The sequence below is a fragment of the Metopolophium dirhodum genome, chromosome 1 (genome assembly GCF_019925205.1).
Source record: "Metopolophium dirhodum isolate CAU chromosome 1, ASM1992520v1, whole genome shotgun sequence".
In the NCBI taxonomy this organism is placed as follows: domain Eukaryota; kingdom Metazoa; phylum Arthropoda; class Insecta; order Hemiptera; family Aphididae; genus Metopolophium; species Metopolophium dirhodum.
The window spans coordinates 41,716,159-41,741,081 of NC_083560.1; the positions used below are offsets into that span (position 1 = coordinate 41,716,159).

Sequence of the window (24,923 nt, forward strand, 5' to 3'; positions counted from 1 at the left end):
TTAGTGATTACCTATTGAATTTAATTAATAACAGCTAGTTACTAATAACTAATAGTATCGTATTACCAATAGAAAAATAAATGACTTGTAATAAACAAAAATAAAAAATATTTATAATAAATATCCTCAGGGGCTTTGAAATGGATGCTGACAGAACGTCTCCACTCGGAATTATTTTTCCGGTTTTTCGTGTGCAATGATTTATCGTTGAATCCATAAATACTCTGTTACTCATTGCGACTATGCGACTATGCGAAGTTCACCATTCGGGTATTCGGGTATAGTGAATGCGTTAAATATATTGAATAACCGAATTCATAATATTACATTTATTTTCAATTTTGTGACTTGACGAGAACGAAGGTATTTTGAAAGTTGTTTCGTCACAGAAAAAGATAAGAATACAAGATCGTGGGACAAAGTGTATCAAAGAGATTACATAGAAGTAAATGGTAATCAGTATTCTGCGATAAAATTATATTATTTAAATTTGGCTCCAAATGTTAATGAACCATCAATACTAAATAATATTATGTTCTAAACTTCTATCCGTGATATTAGCGTACTTGATATTGGCGAACTGTTATAACATTTATTTAGTTGTTATATAAATATTAAGTTAAAAGTTGACAATTCATAGTGTCTGTTAAATTCGTTATTTAGTGACAAAAATCAAATCAATGCATAGCTGATTACAAATTATTATAGGTAAACAAAAATATATTATATGTAATATTATGTATGCTGTTCATGTAGGTACTTCATAAGTCATTATGAAGGTTCTTTATTATTTAGCAGAAACAGTAAATACCTACCAGTCCTACATATAAGTAATTTTATTTATGATTATCATTCAATAGAATAAAGAAGAATGGCTACAACTACAAAAGATTTTGTAACAATAGCAAATATTATCAAACATGAAATCAAAAAACGCAAGAAACAAAAAAAACTCAAAGGTAGATTTTAATTTGTTTACCTGTTGATTGTTTCTATACTCGGTTCCACGAGAGAACCTACACGAGCCGTGCATCTGAGTGACACCGTTGACAGTTTGGAGGCCAAATTTCTCCCACTCTCTACCACCGGCGGTTTCATATAGCGGTCGAATAGTTGACGATCGTAACCGAACAGGCAAAAATTGTTAGGGATGCGCTGAAATGGACAAAAAAACGTGTACGTTCTCTTTTGGAATGGAGTATAGATTATGTAGTTGTAATTGTTGGTGCCTAGTGTTATAACAAATATTATTATTTGAATTTCTTCTATATTTTTTTTTTTTCACAATAACCATTATTATTAGATATTAATAGATACCTAATAGTTAATCTATTTTACAATTAGGCAAACTTATAATAGTAGCTGCCAAACCTTGAGTATGTTGCTTAAAAATTAAAACAATCATTGCGTTAGCTACTTATGTGATTATATAGTATTAAATGTTGTTAGTTAAGCAATAGAAAATTGAAATACTTACAAGTAATATCTAAGAGAATATTGGTTCAAAGAAAGATACAATACAATCATGTTCTTTACTTTCCAATTATGTTTGAAATTATAATTATAGACATCAACTCAGTTAACCACCTTTTTACATAACAAGAAGCTTTATTCTACGGCATGTGATGTCAATGACAAGTATTTGAATAAAGGCATTGATATTATATTATATTTATTATAGGCTTTTATTCATACTTAAATTTTAAAATAAATTCTGATTAACTTACTTTACAAAGAAATGCACTTACATTAATTGCACAATTAACTGCAAGGATTTATATTAATATTTGAATTATATAAAAAATAATATTAATTATATTTTTACTCAAATTGTTTTTTTTATGTTGCTAATGCTTCTACCATTATTACAGAAAATTCAAAAGATGTTGAAGAGAATAATATGTCATTGTAAGTATAAGATTGATTTAAAAATTCAATAATCCGCAGCCACATTCAATTCAATATTATACACAGTAATGACATAATGTAAAAAACTATATTTTGTTTATAATTGTATAATAATAGACTATGCCACTATTGTATAAAAAATTAACTAATCCCCTATAAAGTTGAATTTTAAAAAAATAAATAGTTATGCTTCTATATTATTATAGGATAATTATTTCACTATAAATACTATGTAAATGATAAAATTAATAAATGTTTTATTTTGTAGAGTAAAAAAGATTGAAAAAAAAATGAAGGAAAAAAAGGTTACTCAGTTAACCACCAAATTACATGACAAGAAAGCGAAGAAGCTTTATACTACAATTTGTGATGACAACGACAAGTATTTGAATAAAAGTAAAACCGGGTCTACCGAATTAAATAAAAGTCTGTTATTTTTGTTGCTATTTGATTAATAAATTATCTAATAACTTTATAATATATCAATGTTTAGATGAATTAATAAATAGTATTCCTGTTTCTAATGCTTCAGAAGATGAAAAAGAACTGTCATTGTAAGTATCTTTGAATGTAAATATGAAATAAATATTATCTTTATAATTTATTGAATGATATATAATTTACAAATAATAATAAATATCTTAATTATAATTTTTTCAATTGTGTTTTGTGATCATTTTACAACTATTTTCTTAATGAAATAATTTAGTATTTATTTTAAATATAAAAATACCTACCCTAGTTATACACAAAAAATCATGTTACATAAAAACTTGTTTTACATTTATTTATAACTTAATAGCCGATTTTTAGGTTCTTAAAAGTGTAAAATATGATTCTAATATACTTTAAAAACACCTTATAATATTTTCTTAATACTCAAATTTGTCAAATATACTGAAAATATGCTTTATTTGCTTCAAATAATTTATATATAATATTACTTACTTTATCACAATTAATGCACACATTTTCTCTGATAAATTATTTAAATTCACTCACATATGAAACAATTAAGCAAATTAAATAACTAAACAATTCACTTATAAACAAGTAATCAAACTATCATATTTAGATTAAAAATATTTTTTTACTGCTATGAAATACTTACAACTTGTTAAATTTACAAGTATGAATTTTATAAGAACAATAATACAATATACTAATAAATATGAAATATAAAACGAATGTTCCCTAATTTCAAAATATGTTTTGATGTGCAAAATCATTTTTTTCTACTACTTCTGTTATGAACGTTGTTAAAATAAGAGTTGCATAAAGTCAATAAATATATGTAAAAACCTAAAAATCTTCTCTGTATATATAACTTAATGACTTTTTAAGTGGAAACTCATTATGTTCTTAAAGATGAATTAATAATTAAACAGTAAAAAGAAAATTTTCAAATAAATAAGTTTTGCCTTTGTGCACGTTTCAATTAAATCATAATATTGTTTTTACGTTATATACTAAAATCTACAAATAAAATTGCCTCTGATGATTAGGTAGTTCATAATTATATATGAGTTACCTTCCATGTAGCATTAAGTAGTGGTTCATTAATTTCACTAAAATATACTTTTTGGAACTCTAAAAATAAAGTTACTTAATTACATTTATTTTTATTTCAATGTATGACTCATTTGGTTTTTAACTATAAATATGTACGTTTAAGTTTGACATTGGCTCCCTAGAAAAAAAAAATTACTTCGGTTTAACATTGGCCAAAAACTAAAATTTAAAATAAACAATTTTTAATAACTAAAGAATTTGACTTTTTTATTAAAACCTAATAATAATATTCAATTGAGCATAATGTTAGTAATATCTACATTTATAAACTTTATTAATCTATTTTGAAATGGCCAATGTCATAACTATAGATAATATGTGGGCAATGTTGACATAGGCCCATAATATATTGATTATTAATCTATAGATTATTGTCAAAAAGGCCAATGTCAAATCTAATTTGGTTATACAGCATAAGAGACATTAACTCTTTTAACACAAGTAACATAAACAAATTTTAATGACATTGGTCCAATAATCTCAATTTTGTCAAAATGTGACATTGTCCCTTCTTGCACCAAGCCACAGATATGTATACTTATTAAAAAATAAATATAATATAAATTATAAGGTATATAGAAATAATTTTTCTATATTATTAAATTATTGTTAAACATATTCTTTTTTAAACATTTACAATTTTGTAATACCTATGATTTAAAAATATTAGTCTTAGATATATACTTACTTAGTATTATTCACATTTTTACAAATTATATACAACTACTAAAAATTAAAATTAAATTAGTTAATAAAACATTTGGTAATAGGAATAATTTAAATTATATATATCTATATTAAATGGCCATTGGGAGGCAACTAGTCTAGGACCTAACCCTTTTCATTCACAATAAAATATATGGTATGTTGAGAGACAAATTTCATATTAATAGGTACCTATATTATTTTGAACAAAGTTAAAATAAATGTTATAAAACTATATTACAAACTATGCAAATTAATATACATTTTTCAATACACATAAATAATTTTAATAAAAACATTTATTATTTAGAATCCTTATAGCCAAATTGTTGATAAAGTTAGGTTCATCTTTTTATTTTATTAACTAATAAAAATGTTATTTATTGTTTCATCAAGTTTTAATAGGTACACAATTTTACATAAAAGAATCCTATTATATTATGTTTTATGTAGTCTTTAATGTTACAAACTCTTATATTATGTTTTATACTAATGAATTATCAGACCTTTAATAAGTTCCTAGTGTCATAGCAGATCTTAACTATAATTTCAATTTTCAAATTTGTATATTATATTCAAATTTGTAAATAAACCATTGAAACATGTACAGCTTGTTATAAATTATTTTAGACATATTATTTATTTTTCACATAGAAATTTTAATTTATAATTTGTATTTACTTCTGTTTCAATACCTTGTACAAATTAGAATATTGAAATACATAATTATTATTTTATTATTTGACAATTGTTTAGGGAATAACTGTCTTTTTGTTTTAGGTTAAAAAGTCCATTAAAAAACACCAAGAAAAAGAAGAAAAAGTCGAAGGTATTTACTGTTTTATTTATTTATACATTTTTGTAATTTATTTAAATTATATGAAATATTTGTCTAATGCTAATAAACGTCAACTTTGAAAACTATTGGTCACTTTTATAAAAGAAATAAACATGCTGAGATTTAAATATTTATATTCAACATTTAAATATTTAATTTTAGATGGCAATGAAAGAAGATACAGAGTTGTCAAAATATGAATCTATACAAAAAAATCTTAAAAGTATAGAAAACCTGAAAAAAAATATATCAGAAGAGCAGTCAAATGAGATTTACCATGGTAAAATTTGAATCTTACAAATTTTTTTCTATAGTAAATGTTTTATATTTTATTCTGCTATAGCCTATAAGTTATCGCAACTAAAGTACCATATTAAGATGTTAACTGATTATTATGGAAATTTAATAATTTAATATTTTAAATATCTATGCTCAAATTGTATATTATGCTGTCTGCCTGTCTACAAAAAGTTAATCTTATAATACGTTTTAATTTTTAGTATATACAGGGTGTAACAGATAAAACTGACTTTTGGAATAACTTTTGTTGAATTTTTTTTTTATATATAATTTATAGTCACTTGCGCTATATGTGTAATGAAAATAAATTTGTGTTAGGTATCACTATCATTGGGTATCTGACAAAAATACATACCTATTGAATTTTTTCAAAACAAAGTTGAAAATATTTTTTAATTGTCTTGGTTGGATATATAAGACTACTTGTCTACTTATACTATCTAATTAAAAGGGCTCCAGCTTATCATGTTTTGAGTAATATTTAGGCAATTTACATAATATGTACATTTGGACTACTTACATGTGTGAGTAGTAAATAAATGTTAGTGTAGTGTGCGTTTCCGAGAATCGCTGTAATGCCGTGTTAGTCAACCGCTGCCGGATGCAACCCTAGAACGCTCACACAATTGTCAATGCAGCGCAAAAGTAAAATATTGATACTCTTGTTTGCATAACTATAAAAACTATTAAAGCGGTAGTAAATTAAAAAGACTTCCAACTGCTTGAAGTTTGATTATAATTTCGAAAAAATTATTGAATTTATAAGACTAGACTATGTTCTTTTGGAATTATTTTTAGATTCTGAATGGTTATATTAGCATTATCTGTACACCATACAATTTTCAAAATATTTTGTTACGTTTTAAGCTGTTTACGGACATTTTTAGTTTCCATTTTTTTTCGTCTTTTTATTCAATAAATTTCGCTAAAATGTTATTTATTGGGTCAAAAATCTTAAAAAATTAATACAATATTAACTATCAAATTGAATAATATTTAAAAATAATTTTGTAGATAAAAATTTATAAAACGTCCAAATTTTTTAGCTAAGTATTGTAAGTTTAAAACAAGGTATGTAAGTTATTCAGTAACCAAAAAATATAAAACAGTTATTTTTTATAATTATTTTATGTTCAAATTTGGACAAAATAACATATTAAAAAACTATGTATAACAATTTTATTTTTAAATCTTAGGATTGAAAATTTAATACAAGATTACTCATAATTTTTGTAACTTAATCAAAAAAGAAATGTGTAGCGGAAAGTCAAATTAAATTTTTAAAAGAATTTAAAGTTTAAATATAATATACAACATCGCACATTCACTCGATTTCCCATGTAGCTATTTTCTTATTTTTTTGTAATTCAAAAACGAAGAACTGTAGATACTTGAAATGTACACCTTATGTTTATTTTATCAATCCTCATAGTTGATAAAATTTTAAAAATATTTTGACTCGTTTTGAGCTGCTTACAGACAATTTTTTTAGTTTTCTTTTCTATAAACGTCAATATTTTATTTGTTGCGTCAAAAAGCTTGAAAATTTTTCCTCCTTTATTTTTTGTTGTTTCCGACACTTCCATGTACTAATTAGATCCACTTTCAAAACGTATTAAAGACAGACAGAAAAACACATAATTTTAAAATTAATACATTCTTTGGTTTGATACCTTAGATTATTTATACTATCTAATTAATTTTCTAAATCATATTTGAGATATAAGTAGAATGACTAATAATAATGAATGAAGTAAAGAATATTTCTATGTAATAAGCCCTGAAGCCCTACTATACCAATATTTATTAAGCTTAAAAAAGTTTAGGATATGTTTGGTGGGCTATTGATATTTTCAGATAGAGGGCCTATACATATGATTATGAATTGTATTATGTTGAGTTGAAATATTATATTATATTTTTACTTTGTTTTAATTAAACAGATTCCACTATGATAAACACTTCAAAAATTTCAAAAGTCTACGAAGTAGTCAAGTACCCTTATTTGTGAGTATGAGAATTGAATAAAATTAGTATATCATTTTTGACTAATATAATGAAAGAAAGTATAAATACAATTGAAAATTCTCATTTTTATATGATATACTTCTAATTATATATATTACAAAATTGTATTTCAATGTTAAAAAATTAATTATTTTATTCTTTTGTAGATTTCATAAGTTATTAAAAAATGAAAGGAAGGACCAGAAAAGAGCTGTTAAGGTTTGCATTAGCTTTTTAGTATTTTATTTTTTTATATATATACTTAGATATCTATTATATTATTTAAATAATTACATTTTAGTATGAATAAATCATTTTGATTGTACTTATTAAAACAGTAAATTACATTCTTCAAACATTTTTTTTCTGTAACATAAATGTAAGGACAGAGTGTTATAAGCAGGGAGTCAAAATGGGTTAAAATATTTCGGGCTTCGGATTTCGTGTTTAAAACCGGGTAACATTTTTCGCGGGTTTCGAGTTTCGTTTTCAAAACCAGGTAAATGTATTGCGGGTAAAACTCGTTTTGACGCCCTGAATTCACTGGTAAAAGTGTAATAGACAAATGTAAATATTAAATGCCAATTGGTCAACAATCAACACTATACTATAATTATACTAACTACACTTATAATTTATAATACCCGAATACCTTTATATAGTGGACTTGGTTTACAATATAATAAATTCAATAATTCTTTACAATTTAACCAAATATCTCTATGGCCTGAAAGTAGAGAAGCGGGACTGGGTTCTGGCCTCTGGGTAAAGATAATTATAATGTATTATTTATTACTTATTAGTTGTTAGTTATTTTACTTGTTAGTATGTATAGTTCACTAAATTTTGGAGATTTTGTGTTTCGTGTTAAAAACCAGGTAACATTTTTGCGGGTATCCCGAGTTGAACCCCGTTTTTACGCCCTGGTTACAAGGGAGAGAGGAAATTGTCGAGACTACAACGGTTTTGTATAGAATTCTTTGATATTGGGGCTAGAACCAACCATACACTATTTCTAAAAAAATTAATAGAATGCTAAATTATGTCATTTTGTCAATAGTTATTTGTACCTAGGTATATTTTAAATTTTCACCCATTAATATGATATTGAAGCTACCTAACTATCTACCTATTATCAAAATTCTTAAAATTTAATAAAATTAATAGGTTCTTAAAGTACCTACTTTAATCTATACATCTTCATCGATTCTGACCAAATTCAATATGGTTTTGTATACCTGTCTTAACAGTAAAAATGCTTCATTCTTCAACTTTGTGGGTATTTTGTGGTAGAAAATTTGTGTTTTTTGGAACTTTGTGGTGGGGGGGGGGGGGATGTTAATTCGAATTTCTGTAGGTACTTTGTGCAGTTTATTGTTATTTTAAATTTTCTACTTTTTTTGATTTATATGTAATAAATACTGCTTATTAATTAAATAGCTTGCAAATTTATTATATAGTTCCTTGTCTGCAGTTTTCTTACGGCAACTAAAAAAATATTCCAAAATAAAATGATCACAATTTCTTTTTATAGCACTTAATGTACACATTTAAAAACATTAGTTTTAAAGATTAAAATTTGTAAATTATTTTGTGGTTAATAAATTGTATAACATTTTAAGAAGTTTTCCTAACTTTAATTTTTATTGTACTATTTTGTGTATGTTATTTGAGAATATCTAACGTATTTTTTGATTTAATCTTTGATAGGTGGAAATAAGGACTCATAAGGAAGAAATGTTACCGCAAAAATTGAATAAACGACAGACGATTGATATAGAATATTCGAAAAACTATTCCCCTCAATCAGTGGACATGGATTTGGAGACATATTATGATGGTAATAATTATATTAGCAAAGATAGCGGAATGAAATTAGAATTTTTTGATTCTTGGGATGATCACACGTCAGAAAATCGCACTATGACCGACACAAGTACATTGTATTTTGACCAGTGTTGTAATCAAACGTTGAACAACGTCAACGGTGTACACAGTCACGATAATGTTCCCCTTGGAAACACTCCTCTCCAGTGCGACGTTTGCTTTAGAACATGTATCAGTAAATCTAAATTATATGAACATAAAAGAACGCATACCGGTGAGAAACCGTATGCTTGCGACGTTTGTGGCCTATCTTTTTCGAAGCTAGGAAATTTAGTTACACATAAAAGAAAGCACACAGGTGAGAAACCATATACGTGCGATGTTTGTGGCCGGTCATTTTCGGAAAAAGGAACTTTGATTGCACATAAAAGAACACACACCGGTGAGAAACCATATGCTTGCAACGTTTGTGGCCGATCTTTTTCGAAGAAAGGAAATTTGCGTGTACATTGTAGAATACACATAGGTGAAAAACCATTCGAGTGCGGGCAGTGTGAAAAAAAGTTCTCAGTAAACGATAATCGTACGAAACATATACTAAGAATCCATACCAAATGTTTTTAAATTCTCTACTGTAGACGCCGTTATAACCAATATCTCAAACAATAAACATACAATCATAAATGATAACGTCCTGTCATCAAATTAAAGGAAAACAACTATGAAAACTCTATCACTACATTGGAAGCGTTTGAATTCCTTTGATCAAGACGGAAGACCTTACAGTTCTTACTGTCAATGACAATCGTTCGTAGTGAATAAAAATACAGCAGAAGTGGATGGAAATATTTTTTACTCCAGAAGGTTTTTGTATGCAGAGACCGATTCGATCAAAATTAGAAAATATCATAGTGTACATATTATATTTTGTTATAATTTTATTTCTCAATACTTATCATATGAAATCAAAATAAAATTCAGTTTGCATAGAATTAAGTTCTATTTTTGTGTAAATATAGTAATTATATCTACATATGGATTACAGTTTAATTAATACAAATCAAAAGTTGTGTATATGCAAATTATTTTTTGTTTAAATCTTTACGTTTTATTCGTTTAAAAATGTATTTTATTTACATAAATTGAAGAAAAAAAATCTTTTCGTTTTTGTCCAAATATGAACTTGAAACGTCAATAAAAATAATCTAATGTACAAATATATTTATTGAATATTTTTGGCAACAGTATGAACAACACTTAGGTATAATAAACCATGTAGGTATTCAATGATCACACATTTTGATCAAGTGAACATTTTTTATTGATATTTTTAGATATAAAACTTGAAAAATTGAAAAAGTCAAATGTCTATAATTTCTTGAAAGAGTTAAATTAATATATATTTAAAATAATACCATTCGTAAAAAATGCTAATAATATACACATTTGTTAAAAACTGCATGTATCTATACTATAAACAGTTACTCGTTTTTGAATTAATTAAATCATATTTTTTTTTATGTAATGTTTTATTTTGACTGTTATGTCTTAAGTACCTAATAAATGACAGCAGCGGTGGCCACAACTAGGTTTACAAGCCACATATTTCTATTTATAAATAAACGTTTAATAAAATGTAATATTTAACATTTAATTTTCCCTCATTTGTTATAAAATAAAAAATGTTTCTTTATTTTATAAACGCCTCTTAACAATGTTGCTCGCTTTAAATAAGCTTCATAAATGTGTGGCTCCCAAAATTAAGATTATTAGCCACCCCTGCATCATAGTATGACTAGTCTTTTATTGACATTTTTATCCAAATAAGCACAATAATAAGCAAATAAAAATTTTCACAAGCTTCAAACTATTATGATTTGTAAATGTAACTGAGAAAAATCCACAAATGTGGTAAGGAAATAATGTACAGTTACGTAAAAATCGATGCTTCAGTTGTAATATGATTTATATATTAATATAATTTATATAATAATTTATTATTGGCAAAATCCATCATACCATTGGATTCAAATTTAGCACCATGCGAAGTTCTAAGCTCTAATTAATAATTATTGGCCAACAACATGAACCCAATTGATAAGTGATAAATTAACCAATCATATAACAAGTACCAATAATCATATATATCTAATTTATAAACATTAACATAGTTAGGTACCGTATTACCTTATTTTATATAGGTACTATTATATTGTTACTATACAATATAATAATAAACTTAAAAAAAATGTTAACTGTTAAGACCATCCATGAATCATATTTTAAAACCTCAATAAATTAACAAAAATTGCAATTAAAAAATTTATTTTACTTTTACTAATATGATAGATCAAATTAATTTTTACCTTAAGAGGACGCCGCACCCGCTATGTTGTCTCCGTCTTACAAGTACCTAACATAGTAAATTGTACGCTCAGCAGAAAACGTTTAGATCTATTGGTTTATAAATTAGAGTGAATTTTCCTATTATCAAATTTAGAAGTCAGAATATTATCTAGAGAGTTATGATAGTATCTTAAGATGTACATACAATTTACAATTTTAAAATACTCACAACTCGCTTTAAAATTAAAATATAATTAAAAGCCTACTTCAATGCCTAGATAATATTCTTACTTATAAATTTGAAAATAGGTTAATTCACTCTAATTTTTAAACTAATGAATAAGGTACACGTTTTCGGCTGAACATACAATTTGCTATGTTACGCATTTGTAAGACGGAGACAACATATGCTGGTACAGCGTCCTCTTCAACATTGAATATTAAAATGTCATTGTCATGTGTACAATATACCTAATGATATACATACAGTTTTCCAAGTCACCACGAATAATCGTTATTTTTCATCAAAAAATATAATTTAACCCAAATTTGAAAACCAAATATCTATATAAAAAACAATTTTTATATATAGGTACATTTTAGATTCTGAGTGGAACGAGGGAGGTATCTAGTGGTTTTACAATGGTGTTTATTTAATATTTTTTTATCCTGTATGGCTGTATACAAAATCTCTACCAGAAAGAGTGCTTTGATTTTAACATATAGGTAGGTAGTATCTTATCTTTTAGCAAGTTGGAACAAGATGGTACTTAAGAAAGGTCATTCGATTTTCTCAATAATTATTTAATGCCACAGGGTAAACCACCTACAAATAAATTACAAAAAACCGTTAAAAACGGGATTTTAATTTCTAACCCCTTGTTTATTATTATCACCATAACGATTTTAGTTATTTTGTTGTAATTTACAATTTTATTTCAACTCTCAGGCTATAATAAAATATAATAACAATATAAAATATCCAGACTGACAAACCATCTCCGCTCAGAATCGTTTTTCGTATAAAATGATATGACATCATTGAATTTAAATTTAATACAATCCATTATACATTGACCCACTTGTAACCTACTGTGGAGCAGTAAAAAAGCTTGAAAATTTAATAAAAAGCTCCTAAGTTATTGTTTCAAAGGCAGATGAAAAAAATTAAAAATCCTTAGTCACAGTTTTTATTTATAAGCATTCAAAGTTCAAATTTTGACAAAATACGGAAAAATCACGAAAATTAGCAAATTATTTTGAGTTGAGAATTCATAAACATTTTTCTTTTTAAATCTAAGATTTTAAAATGTAAAATAAGATTACTCATAAGTTTGTATACTTTTATCAAAAAAAAAAATAAATGTCTACAAGAAACTTAAATTAAATTTTTATGAGCGTCTAAAATTTATATTTTTACAACATTTGATATTCACTCGATTTCTCATATAACAATTTTGTTATTTTATTGTAATTAAAAAACGAATGACTGTAGATACTTGAAAATTTCACTGAATGTTTATATTAGCATTTTCTATACACCATAAAATTGAAAATATTTTGACTCTTTTTGAGCTATTTACGGACATTGTCAGTTTTCAATTTTTTTAGTTTTTTTTTTTCTATAAATATCAATAAAAATTTTTTTGTTGGGTAAAAAAGCGTGAAAATTGAATATAAGGCTCCTGATATATCGTTCTAATAGCAGTTGAAAAATATTAAAAATACATAGGCATAATTTTTTTTTATAAGCATTTAAAGTTCAAATTTTGACAACATTTATCAAATTTATAATTTATTAATTATTTTGTAGTTAAAAATGTATAAAATGTTTAACTTTTATGGCTAAGGATTGAAAATTTAAAACAAGGCTCCACGTAAATAGGTTATATATAAATTAATTTATTCACAACAATATCATGAAATAAAGTATATTATATAATTATATATAATTTATTAATTATTTTGTAGTTAAAAATGTATATAATATTTAATTTTTATATCGAAGGATTGAAATGTTAAAACAAGGTTCCACGTAAATAGGTCATTACTCATTAGGTTATATATAAATTACTTTATTTATAGTAATATCATCAAATATACTTAGTAATTTCATAGGCTGACTGACCGTTTTCGCTCAGAATCGTTTTTCTTATACAATGATATTATATTATTGAATTCAAATTTAACACCATCCATTACAGTGACCCACTTGTAACCTACTGTACTGCAGAGCGACATCCACTTATCCACCTTTTATAAAATTTAATTTGAACTATCCTGAACGCAAAACTTGCTCTAGTTGGTTCTTTGAAAAATGACAAAACTCCGATAAAATAAAACAAATTAAGTAAAAAAAATAACTACAGGTTCATTGTAGAAAATGTTATCATACCTACCTATTTAATATTTTTATTTTAAAGAATAGCATATTTTTCACTAACTCATTCCTATTATACAGTAATGCTCATTGCTCTTCTCTAATATTTAGAATCTAGTTAACTTTTTTATTATATTACCATAATAATTATAAGCAATATAAAAATGTTATATATTTTGTTTTTAACTGTTAATTATTAGATAAATTATATAAAAAAAAAATCTATAAATTTATATCTTGACAAAAGTTTTGAAACATGAAGAGCCGGTGAGTGTCGGTGATTTTTCCACAAAATTTTCAAAAACAATTTTCATTGACATTCTGACTTCAGTAAAGTAGATCACTTGACATTTATAAAAAAATAACAGTATGGGTTTGCGTTATTATGCAGCTCTTCATGATGTTATAACATGGGTCATCAATTAATATTTTTTAAGCGCCACATTAAAAATTCAGAAACTGTTCTCAGCCCATTAATTTTGCTAAAATCGGGATAAACCAATAGCCAATGAACAAAAATGATAAATGTCAAATGTAAAATACTATATAGAACATATAATATTATTGGCTTCTATTTTGTCTGTAGGCCGCCATTTGGTTCCAAAAACATAACAATCAATAGGAAAAAAAATGTTGTTGTATAGGTACCGATTATTATTATTACATCTGACGCTTTGCTCAGAATCATTTTACTGAAGAAATAATTTATCATTTCTTTCAAATTCAATACATCAACCATTCAACCATGACTATCCTAACCGAGGAGCAAAGAAGACTCTGAATACCAAGACATATCTGAAAAATCTTGAATTATGTCCGGAATTTTAATCCTTTAGTTACTTAAATTCACTATAATAATGTACTGAGCTTTGCTTAGGCCTAAGAATTATTTACTGAATGCAATGAATTATCTTTCTTCTACCTCCACTATCTTACGGGTTTTATTTTCATCAGATGTACAAAATCATCAATGAGTCTGCTCTAAAATTCAATAATAATCATTTTATTGATTAAGTATACAAAAAAATAGCAAACAAATCAACATGTTTATTTTAATTTAAAAAAAATACTGACCATATTATTATTAATATGTTATTACTCATAATAACTAAAAGTAAGTATAATTAATATTATAAGGCAAGGATAGGCCACTGGCGGCCCACCAGCCGGATGCTGGCCCGTGATATATTTAATTTAGTTTATAAAAATATAAAATGTTAATATTTTTCTGTATTTTATTTTACTATATTTATAAAATTATTAAAATCGATAAAATGTTCATCGTAAAACGTAGATAAAAATTCTTATCTAGTATTGAACTATTAAATGTAAATAATACCATCTTAGATCATATACTGTATATGATCTAATAATATTATATTATTTATAGGGGTATAGTTAACATTAGTTTTTTTTTTTGCTTTCTATATTCTTTGGCCTACTAAATTTTCGCACATTTAAAATCGGCCCTCTAGTAGCATTGATTTGCCCAACCCTGTTATAAGGTAATAGCAAGTTCTTATTCACCTATTATTTTCAATAAAAACTTTGGCGAGTTTACTCAATATCAAGATTGTACAGAATTACTTTTATTTAAGAATTTTATACAATATTATAATTGGTTTAGTTGTAAGTATAGTTAAAAAGATCTAATACTCATTCCACATTCACTGAGTAAATACGTTTATTATACTATACATAAATTGTTTACCTAGTTTATATTTATTATATAAAGAAAATAATACATATAATTTATAGTATGCTGATAATATAAATAATAAATATACAATGCAGTAAGATAAAACAGTATTTATTTATGATTAGCATAAATTATAATAATTGTATTCAATAGTTGCCGGTGATAAATATGTCTTAATGCATTATCTTCCATACAACTATGGGCACAATGTTCTAGATTCTATAATAACACATAAAATAAAACTCATTGTAAACGGGTGTTAACTCTTAAATTAAATATAGTACAGCATCATAATTGAAACAAATAATATTAATAAATACAATTAAACCTAGAAAATAAATATATATAAATAAAATTAAACAAATTACAAAATACAATGGAGAACATAAATTGTTTCTGATCTTGGATTTTTGTTGATCCTTTTATTTTAAGCCGAGCTATATATATTCAAAAAATTAATTTTTAACTGCTTTAATCTCCTTTTTAAATAAAAAAATAAAAACATCATGGTGCACAGTTTATTTCTCCTTTACAAAATTTGATAAAAAATAAATGTTTGTTTAATATTAACTATAACAGTATAATAAACTTTAGTAAGAATTAGGAAAATTGAATTGCTATGTTGTGTGTGTATGACAGGACCAATAATTAATGTGAGTGGTGTCCTCTTAATGAATATCATATGAGCAAGGCTAATATCCACAAATTAAGATATACTATAGTATATTAGTGTTCATAACTTATAGCTTTAACAAAGGTTATTTAAGAGCAATAACATGCTCTTAAAAAATTCATGTAAGCGATTAAATATGCACTAAAAATATTAAAATATGCAAAAACATTAATAATAATAAAAAATAAAATATTATAGCAGAACTATTTATTGCATGTTTGCGTCGTGTTAATCAAATGTTTTGAAGGCTACAGCACAGAAATATTCACAAAAAAAGCAAAATAGCATGTTTAAATGCTTAAACATTGAAATATCTAAAAAAAAGCAAAATAAATTTTTGTATTTACCTTCTTGGTTTTTTGAAACGTATCTAAAGCTCACATAGGCATCTCTAAGACCTCTAAACAAAATGAAATATGTGTTCCTTGTAAGTTCGGCTATAAGATTTGACCACCTATAGTTTATACATAAAACAAAATTTAGAGCTGGCAAATATATTTATACAATGATTATTTGTTATACTATATCAAGCATGTTATGTTTTATTATATCATGCTTAAGTAGCTACTCACTTATTTATTTAACATTTGAGTTGTTCTTTACCATTATTTCGGATTTGTTTGCAAAAGTAATGGAATTAGTTCAAATGGTACATGATGGGTAGTTGTTATAATTCCATCAAACAACTCTTAAAATAAATAAGGATCTTTACAATAAGTATTTTTATCACATTAAAATGTTATTTTTCTTACCAGTATATAATATGCTTGTAATAATTGAATGCATTAATTCATACAAACAGGTAATAAATCATCAATTTGATTTTTTTTGCTAGTGAATAACCTGAAAAAAAATAATACAGAAAAATTTAGATTAAACTAGAATACCAGTAGGTAATTGTGTCAATATTGTAAACATTTTTAAAATGTTGACAATTTAAATACATACATGTAAGTTGAGAATTTAATCTAAGAATTAAGTAATTAAGTGTTAAATACATAGAGTGCAGATAACTTATAAATTTTTTTTGTGTCATTAAAGTAATAATTTTTTACATTTTAAGTATTTTTTTACCTTTTCCAATCTCAATAGTAACTTAATGAAGGAACGGCATACATTTAGTTAGCACGATGGGAACATTATATTAAGTAAATTTAACACTTTGCAGTGTACTCTAATAATATGTACTAATATTGATTATTGATATTTAGTTTCTTGCAATAAAATGATTCAACGAGTATAAAAAAATTATAAAAAATCAAATTACAACAACGGGGCAGTGGATTATCGTAGCAGTTTAGTTGTAGCGACCCGGCGGCGGCTGGCATTGCTGCGTCTACGCAGTGCAGGACGGTGCCAGGCTCCACCACACTCGTGCCAGTTACCTAACCATAGATCACACTGACGAGTGGTGCCAGTGCCCAGTGGTGGTGACGACGTCTGGTGCACGCGAAGCAAGTACGTTCATACGCAAATGCGCGTTGTGCGGATTTTCAGCATCGGTCTGGTCGTGCGGGATAGAGGGGACTCGTCTGCGTCATAAGACATAGTGGGTAGGGTAGACGACTGCGGCGCGTTGTTCGCGCACCGTTCTCGGATGTCGGTTGCGGCGCGCATTGAAGCCGGGCAGCGGCGCGCGTTGAAGTCGACGGCAGGCAACTACAACACTCCTATTACGTTGCTACTGCGGATACGGTCGTCCGCGGTGAATACGCAGCGCGGGGCCCGCGTGCGTGTGTCGTCGTTATCGGTGGCGGAACTCGGGCGGTGAACCGTGCAACGTTGACGCACCCCCCCCCCCCCCATCACCCGCCAACTCATCATCGCGGACGAAAAAGGTAGAACGTGTCGTAGTGCCGTACTGTCGTCTTACGCCGCGCTCCGGCGGCGGCAGCGTTCAGTGTAGTATTTCGAGGGCAATAACAAAATTCTCGTTGAAATACGGCCGTGTCACAAGGGATAACACCAGTGCTACGACTATAATATTATTATACTAATACGACATTGTATTACTCCGAAAAAAAAATTGTTATTGTCAACTATTATAACACTGCTACGATATCAATTACTTCAAACTTAAACCATAACGGTATTGATTAGTTTAGTGTACTGTTATCAATTAGGCCTTATCATTATTTGGTGGTCCAGAATTCGACATTTACCTACAGACAGTATTCCGTTACGTTTTGATTAAATTTATTTAAATTTTAGAAATGCCTACGTTGTGTGCAGTGTTTGAGGGTTTTAACAAGACAACCAATAAAAACCTTTCGTTTTATCGTTTTCCCAAAGTTTGGAAAAATTCTGCATCTGATATTAATGCACTTTTGTTGGCACAACGCAAGTCGTGGTTTAATGCTCTACATCGGTCTGATGTAACAGATAAACAACTAGATCACATGCGAATTTGTTCACTTCATTTTAAAATGGGTTTGTGATATTCATTTATGAAAAAGATAATAATAATATGTAATAACAATAAATAAATGTATTGTGTTGAGTAGGTAAACCAGCTCACTATGGTGATACAAAAAACTCTGATTGGACTCCTACCTTAAAAATGGGATACATTAAAAACAGAGGTAGGTATTTTATATGTATTATGACCACTAATGATATGTATAAATTCAATGTCCCTTGCACCAAAATGGTATGAGCATTAATTATTATTAAAACAATTTTAGAATTAGAAGGCGACCCAAAGTATTAGTAGGTGTAGTAGGTAATTTATAATTGATATGAAATGATTTTTATTAAAAACTTTTATTATGTGTCTAGCATTGCTAACATTCAGATTATAAAATTAAAATAAAATATTATTTAGGTACCTATTTAAATTCAATATTATATTATATATATGAACATAAAATAATAAATGTATAAATTATTCTTATTTTAGCAAATGTTCTTTAAAAATACTGTTGTGTGGTATATAATTTTAATAACTATTAATTATAAAATATTTTACTTATTAAAATGATTTTTCACTAGGTAAAGCTACAACACCAAATCTACTGAGGTATAAACGGGCCGAAAAAAGAACATTATTTAGGCCAACAAAATTATTCGAAGAATCACCGAATAACAACCTCGATGATCAGCATAATGAAGATGAAAAATATGAAGATATTAATGATGAAACAGGAATTTCATGCAATACTGAACTCACGATGGATAATATTTCGGAATTAAAACTTTTGAAAGATAAGTGTGACCAATTACAAAGGGATGTAAATTTTTTTAATTTTTCAGAGAACTCTTTTTTAGATAGGCCCACAATGTTTACTTATTATGCTGGGTTAACAATGGATGTATTTAAATTAATTTTAGAGTCAATTAAACCAGGGCTAACAGCATCAAATCAGAGACTAACCGAGTTTCAGAAATTATTATTATGTTTAATGAAACTGAGATTAAATTTGCCTTTTAAAGGCCTGGGTTTTAGGTTCAATATTACATGTGCAACTGCATCTATGATATTCCGAAAAGTCATCATACTAGAGCACATGTTTAAAAGACTAATCTATTGGCCAAATAGGGAAGCTTTAAGAAGTACTATGCCCCAATCATTTTTCAATGTGTTTGGGAATTCTGTTGCTGTAATTTTAGACTGTTTTGAAATTACAATAGAGAAACCATCTAACCTAAAAGCTAGGGCACAGTCCTGGTCTTCATATAAAAATAAAAACACTGTTAAGTATTTAATTGCAACAACACCTCAAGGAAGTATTTCTTTTATATCTGTAGGTTGGGGTGGACGAACCAGTGATAAATATATAACTGATAATAGTAACTTGTTAAATAAATTACTTCCAGGTGATGTTGTATTAGCTTTTCGAGGATTTACAATAAGTGAAAGTGTAGGATTTCACTGTGCAACTTTGAAAACTCCAGGGTTTACAAAGGGTCTACCTCAATTACATCCTTGTACTATAGAAGAAACCAGAAAAATTGCTTCTGTACGTATACATGTAGAACGAGTAATTGGTTTCACTCGTTCTAAATTTAAAATTCTCAATGGTCCTGTTCAAATTACTACCCTGAAAAACCAAGATGATAGAACATGTCTTTTGGATTCTATTGTAACCGTTTGTTGTATTTTGACAAATATGTGCAATTCAGTTGTACCAGTAACTTGAAATAAAGGCATAAACAGTAATATTATAATATATTGTGTAATTTTATAATTAGACATAAAAATTAGAACTAACTTATTTTATATTTAAATAATTAGTTATGACAAAATAATGTGACTTATACTTACAAAAAATAATGATATAATAATAATAATAATAATGTTTACTGACACAGTGCACATTTCCAAGTTTTTGTTGAATGCTTACGTTTTATTCCTAAACAGCTATAATGGTACCAACGATTTGGACACCCTTCTTTTGTACACATTATCATTTTCAATTTAAAAATATTCTTAAGCTACCTTCGACCATATCACCACAGACGTCACATGTGGCAGGAGGTGTTGAGATGCAGCTCACGCAATACCATCCATGGCCACAGTCCAACAGTATGTATTGCGCCTGGTCTGGTACATATTGTAAATGGCGCATACATCCAAGGCACTGACTTCCAGTTGGATCGAGTAATGAAGTATTTGGCATCCATTTACCTTTTAATAAAATTTGTATATTTTAATTATAAAAGAAAAAATCTTCAATATACTGTATCATTATTAATATTTACCATCTCCTAGGTTAACATGCATTATATGGATGGGCTGTGTTGTGGGAAATTCTACTTTGCAAACTCCGCATTTATCTAATCGAATCGCATACTCATCACAGCACCATCCGTGACCGCAAAGCACCAAAATGTTGGCCGAATTTACTTGGCTCCAACTTTCAAGGCAAATAAAACATCTGTCTAAAGGGTCACCTTTAGAATAAAAAATATAAGTGAGTTTTTATTTTTAAATTCTGTTCAAGAGGACGTTACAAGGACATTTGTTGTCTCCGCCTTACAATTGTGTATCATAGCAAATTGTAAGTTAGGTAAAACACATTTAGCTCCGCTAGTTTTAAATTAAGATTAAATTGCCCTCTTCTAAAATTTAAGGCTAAGTTTATTATATGGCATCTCGTAGGCTTTGTATTATATTTTAACTTTAAAGCGAGTTATGAGTATTTCAATATGTAACATAAAATTTACAATTTTAAAATTAAAAATAAATATTAATATTATAAAAAATACATTTTTATAACTCGCTATAAAATTAAAATATAAAAAAAAGCCTATGAGATACTCTACAAAATAATCTTACCTTTACATTTTTTGAGGTAAATTCACTCTAATTTTTAAACTAGTGGAGCTAAACATGATTTTCTGAGAGTAAAATTAGGTATGTTACGCACTTCTAAGACGGAGATAACAAATGTCAGTGTAACGTCCTCTTAAATGAAAATTATTATAATAATAATAATAAATTGCCTTCGAATGTAGTGATATCTAAATCAACTTCCTGGTGAGCTGGTTGAGTATTTTGTTCTGAAACAAAATGGAAAGTTATTAAGCTTATGTTTCAGTATTATAACATTTAAAATCAATCTACCGTCAACAAAAGCATCATCCATGCCAAGCTCAACTATTTCATAGACCTCTTCCTCCGCTAATGTATTATCGATATCTGGCTGTTCAACTTTAATACAAATTAAATTGTAGAATAAGTGAATATTTATTCATAAATTATTTATTTTATTTATTATTTTTAAATTTGTTAGAATAATATACAATCTGTAATACAGTTACAATAAGCATATGAGTGTAGATGAATAAATTACAAAACATTAGTACTTGGGTGGAGAACCACTCAAGGGTGACACTACAAAATTGTATTTATAGAAATACTCAAAGGCATACTTTCGTTTTCTGGAAGATCAAAGGGCTCATTTCGGTCTTCATTATTTTCTAATCATACAAACAAAAAAGTCATATTTCGTTAAGACAATATATTTTTTATCATAATTTATTTCTATATGCTTACCTTGAATCTGGATTGGCGCCTCAATATTGTCTGTATTCCCTATAATATTTATATTTAAAGTATAGTAACTAGAGTATATAATGTATTTTTAACTTAAATGTATAGTTGTATATTACCGAGAAGATGATGATCTTCAATTAATCCAAGGTTACCACCACCTGGTTGTTGGCGCACATTTGGATGCCGGACCATTCCATGATTTTCTGGAACTGCTGCTACCCGTTGACAACCACGACCCCTCCTAGGTCTACCAGCTCCACGAATGTGGAATGGCGGCAATACAGGTGGCAGAGGCTGAAGTCCAACCATTGGTAGCTGTCCAGGAATAAAATCTTCGAGAAGGATTTCTATAATTTCATTTTATTGTCATTTAGTTTATACACCCAATTGAATGTATATGGTACCTACTATTAGCTAAAGGGCCTATTAGATACTCTTCTTAAATATGCCATTGATTCATAGCGTATGTTTCGTAGAGCATCAGCCAAAATGCAGTTATTTGTGTCTCTGCTAGACACAATAGATCTTCATAGCTTTAAAGTTTGATTTATTAAAATTAAAATTAATTTCAAAAATGTAAGCTATATATAGTTAATTGTCTCACTTGCTGGCTATTGACTGTTTGTAACGTTTCCCTCCGTACTCTACTTTCAACCGATCGCAATCAATCTGCAAAAAATTATAAAAACCAATCAAAATTCCAGCTATTGTCAATATATATTTTTATTAAAAATCAATTACCGTAAAAAGACCAGACTGGGGGATGTATGCCTATGAAAACTTTCCACAAAATTAGTACGTATGTTTACACCGTAAACGGAAAACCCGTATGGAAGTACTGTTGTCAACCGGTATTGTCTGACATAGTCCACTAACTGAACAATACAGTTCAGTACGCCCATACGTGTTGCCAATCTTGTGATTGCCAGAAAACCCCCAAGAATGTGGAAGTCTTCTGGCAATTCTGACATCTGTTGTGGTGGCAAGTGTGGTAAAGACATAATCTATAAAAAAAAAATGTTAATATTAATGTAAGAATTTCTCATATCACTAGATCCTAATCCATCAGTCATTAATTGTTATTTCTTATTACCATTTTCAGTATTATGGCAGCATGATGGTTTTCACGGAATAATGTCACCATGCCATGGGTCTGGACAAAACGTAAAATGCTCTGCAAACAAATAGTGCCTTTGAGAATATAATTTCTTTATTGACTAAGGTAAATGACAAATGCTGAAATACATTAAAAATATCAGTGAACTCGTAAACTTTTTTTAGTTAATAGTTTTTTTAAACTACCTAATTTATTTTAAATACTATTGTATTTTACATTGATATAATATAATATGACGTATACATAAGTTGTACTAAGTATACTCTGTTCAAGTTGAGAAATATAGTTCAATATAATTTATTATGATTAGAGACCGGAATTCTATGCATTTGCATGTTCATACTGAGTGTATGCACTTATACGAGGGTTTGAAAAGCCGGCAATTCAAATCTTACTGATTCCATAGATCAAATTTAATTTTGCATATATTTCCATATTTGGAGGGTTAGTGCATATTTTTTCGTAAGTGCATACAACATGCACATTTTTATAGTCTTAGTAAATAATCATTAGAATTTTCAGTGTCAACACTCAACATTAGTTTAATACAGTGTTGATAAACTACTGTTATCTGACAAAAGAAATTACATTAAACATTAATTTCTTAAAGTTGTGGAAAAATTTAACATTCATTTTTCATTTTTTGGCTACACTACAAATTCGAAAAATGTTTCACGTATGTTTTAAGTTTTTCACGTTATGTATTTCTTTAAATTTAAATTATTTCAAAAAATGTATAATGATGTTTTTTTAATATTTAAAAATTTTGATAATTAAACTTAATAAATTTAATTTAACTTGAAACTCATAAAATTTTTTATACATAAATCTGTTTCATATCTAGATTAAAGAATCCAGAAAAATACTATACAATAATAAAAACATTAATGCACAATTTGATTATTACCTGGCAAAAATGGAACTAGCACCCAATCAATTGGCATTCTGGAATCACTATTTGTATTGCATTTCGCACATATTACCATAGTCCTATGTAGACGTTTTCTGTTCTGCGATTTAGTAAAGCATATACCACAGGAACTGACTTAAATTACAAATGTAAATTGAAGAAAATAAAATTTAAATAAACCAAATATGTAAGTAAGTTGATTATCTAATGTTAACAGATCTCTTACGACATTGTCCAAGACAGCGTGGATTGTGATCAACTGCTCGGCATCAGCAGGAACTCGCGGAATGACACTAAATGTGCCATCAATTGCCAAGACTCTTGCTTCACGCAGGTATGGAGCAATGCGTAGTAAAAATGCCAAATTTAAAAACATCAATCCTCTGAAAATCAATTCTTCATTGACTATGAACTCCAAGTTTCCATGGAAGAATGGTGCATTATTGTCTACAGAATAATGTAGACGACTTTGCCATGTTGGTGACACAATAATAACCTGAGATTATCTGGTGTTGGTGGATTCACACTTTGTCGCACATAGCGCATTGCCCGTAGTGCTTGCTCACGAGACACCTCTATAGCTGCATTTGGAAATCTAAAAAATTGTTATTCAGGTATTAGTACATTTTGACATAACTCTAAA

At 27.5% G+C, this 24,923-nt stretch overlaps 2 protein-coding genes, 1 long non-coding RNA gene and 1 pseudogene across 7 annotated transcripts; 2 read left to right on the forward strand and 2 right to left on the reverse strand.

Moving 5' to 3' along the window:
* The first annotated feature begins 528 nt into the window (after positions 1 to 528).
* Positions 529 to 10,239, forward strand: LOC132935617 (zinc finger protein 37-like). 2 transcript variants are annotated; one of them, XM_061002216.1, is made up of 10 exons: positions 529 to 708; positions 861 to 959; positions 1,872 to 1,908; positions 2,177 to 2,334; positions 2,402 to 2,462; positions 4,966 to 5,014; positions 5,186 to 5,303; positions 7,267 to 7,330; positions 7,498 to 7,549; positions 9,041 to 10,239. In XM_061002216.1, exons 2-10 carry the CDS (start codon positions 872 to 874, stop codon positions 9,779 to 9,781), a joined length of 1,368 nt encoding a protein of 455 aa, XP_060858199.1. In that variant the 5' UTR covers positions 529 to 708; positions 861 to 871; the 3' UTR covers positions 9,782 to 10,239. The 2 variants fall into 2 exon arrangements, with proteins under 2 accessions (XP_060858199.1, XP_060858200.1); XM_061002217.1 differs by having other exon boundaries at positions 2,177 to 2,304.
* Positions 10,240 to 15,626: 5,387 nt separating this feature from the next.
* Positions 15,627 to 17,909, reverse strand: LOC132937445 (uncharacterized). The gene is made up of 5 exons (XR_009663676.1): positions 17,330 to 17,909; positions 17,008 to 17,098; positions 16,828 to 16,943; positions 16,603 to 16,709; positions 15,627 to 15,801 (listed from the first exon to the last, which is right to left on the reverse strand). It is a non-coding gene; the product is annotated as an uncharacterized LOC132937445 (long non-coding RNA).
* A 536-nt stretch (positions 17,910 to 18,445) lies between these two features.
* On the forward strand, positions 18,446 to 24,633 carry LOC132937139 (uncharacterized). Of its 4 annotated transcripts, XM_061003971.1 has the most exons (9): positions 18,446 to 18,685; positions 18,760 to 18,837; positions 19,247 to 20,863; positions 20,967 to 21,168; positions 22,359 to 23,475; positions 23,681 to 23,814; positions 23,884 to 24,046; positions 24,215 to 24,429; positions 24,498 to 24,633. In XM_061003971.1, the coding sequence occupies exons 1-3, from the start codon at positions 18,469 to 18,471 to the stop codon at positions 20,392 to 20,394; spliced, it is 1,443 nt and encodes a 480-aa protein (XP_060859954.1). In that variant the 5' UTR covers positions 18,446 to 18,468; the 3' UTR covers positions 20,395 to 20,863; positions 20,967 to 21,168; positions 22,359 to 23,475; positions 23,681 to 23,814; positions 23,884 to 24,046; positions 24,215 to 24,429; positions 24,498 to 24,633. The 4 variants fall into 4 exon arrangements, with proteins under 4 accessions (XP_060859954.1, XP_060859951.1, XP_060859952.1 ...); XM_061003968.1 differs by lacking the exons at positions 23,681 to 23,814; positions 23,884 to 24,046; XM_061003969.1 differs by lacking the exons at positions 23,681 to 23,814; positions 23,884 to 24,046 and having other exon boundaries at positions 23,356 to 23,475.
* On the reverse strand, positions 21,724 to 24,648 carry LOC132937140 (uncharacterized; annotated as a pseudogene).
* Positions 24,649 to 24,923: the final 275 nt, after the last annotated feature.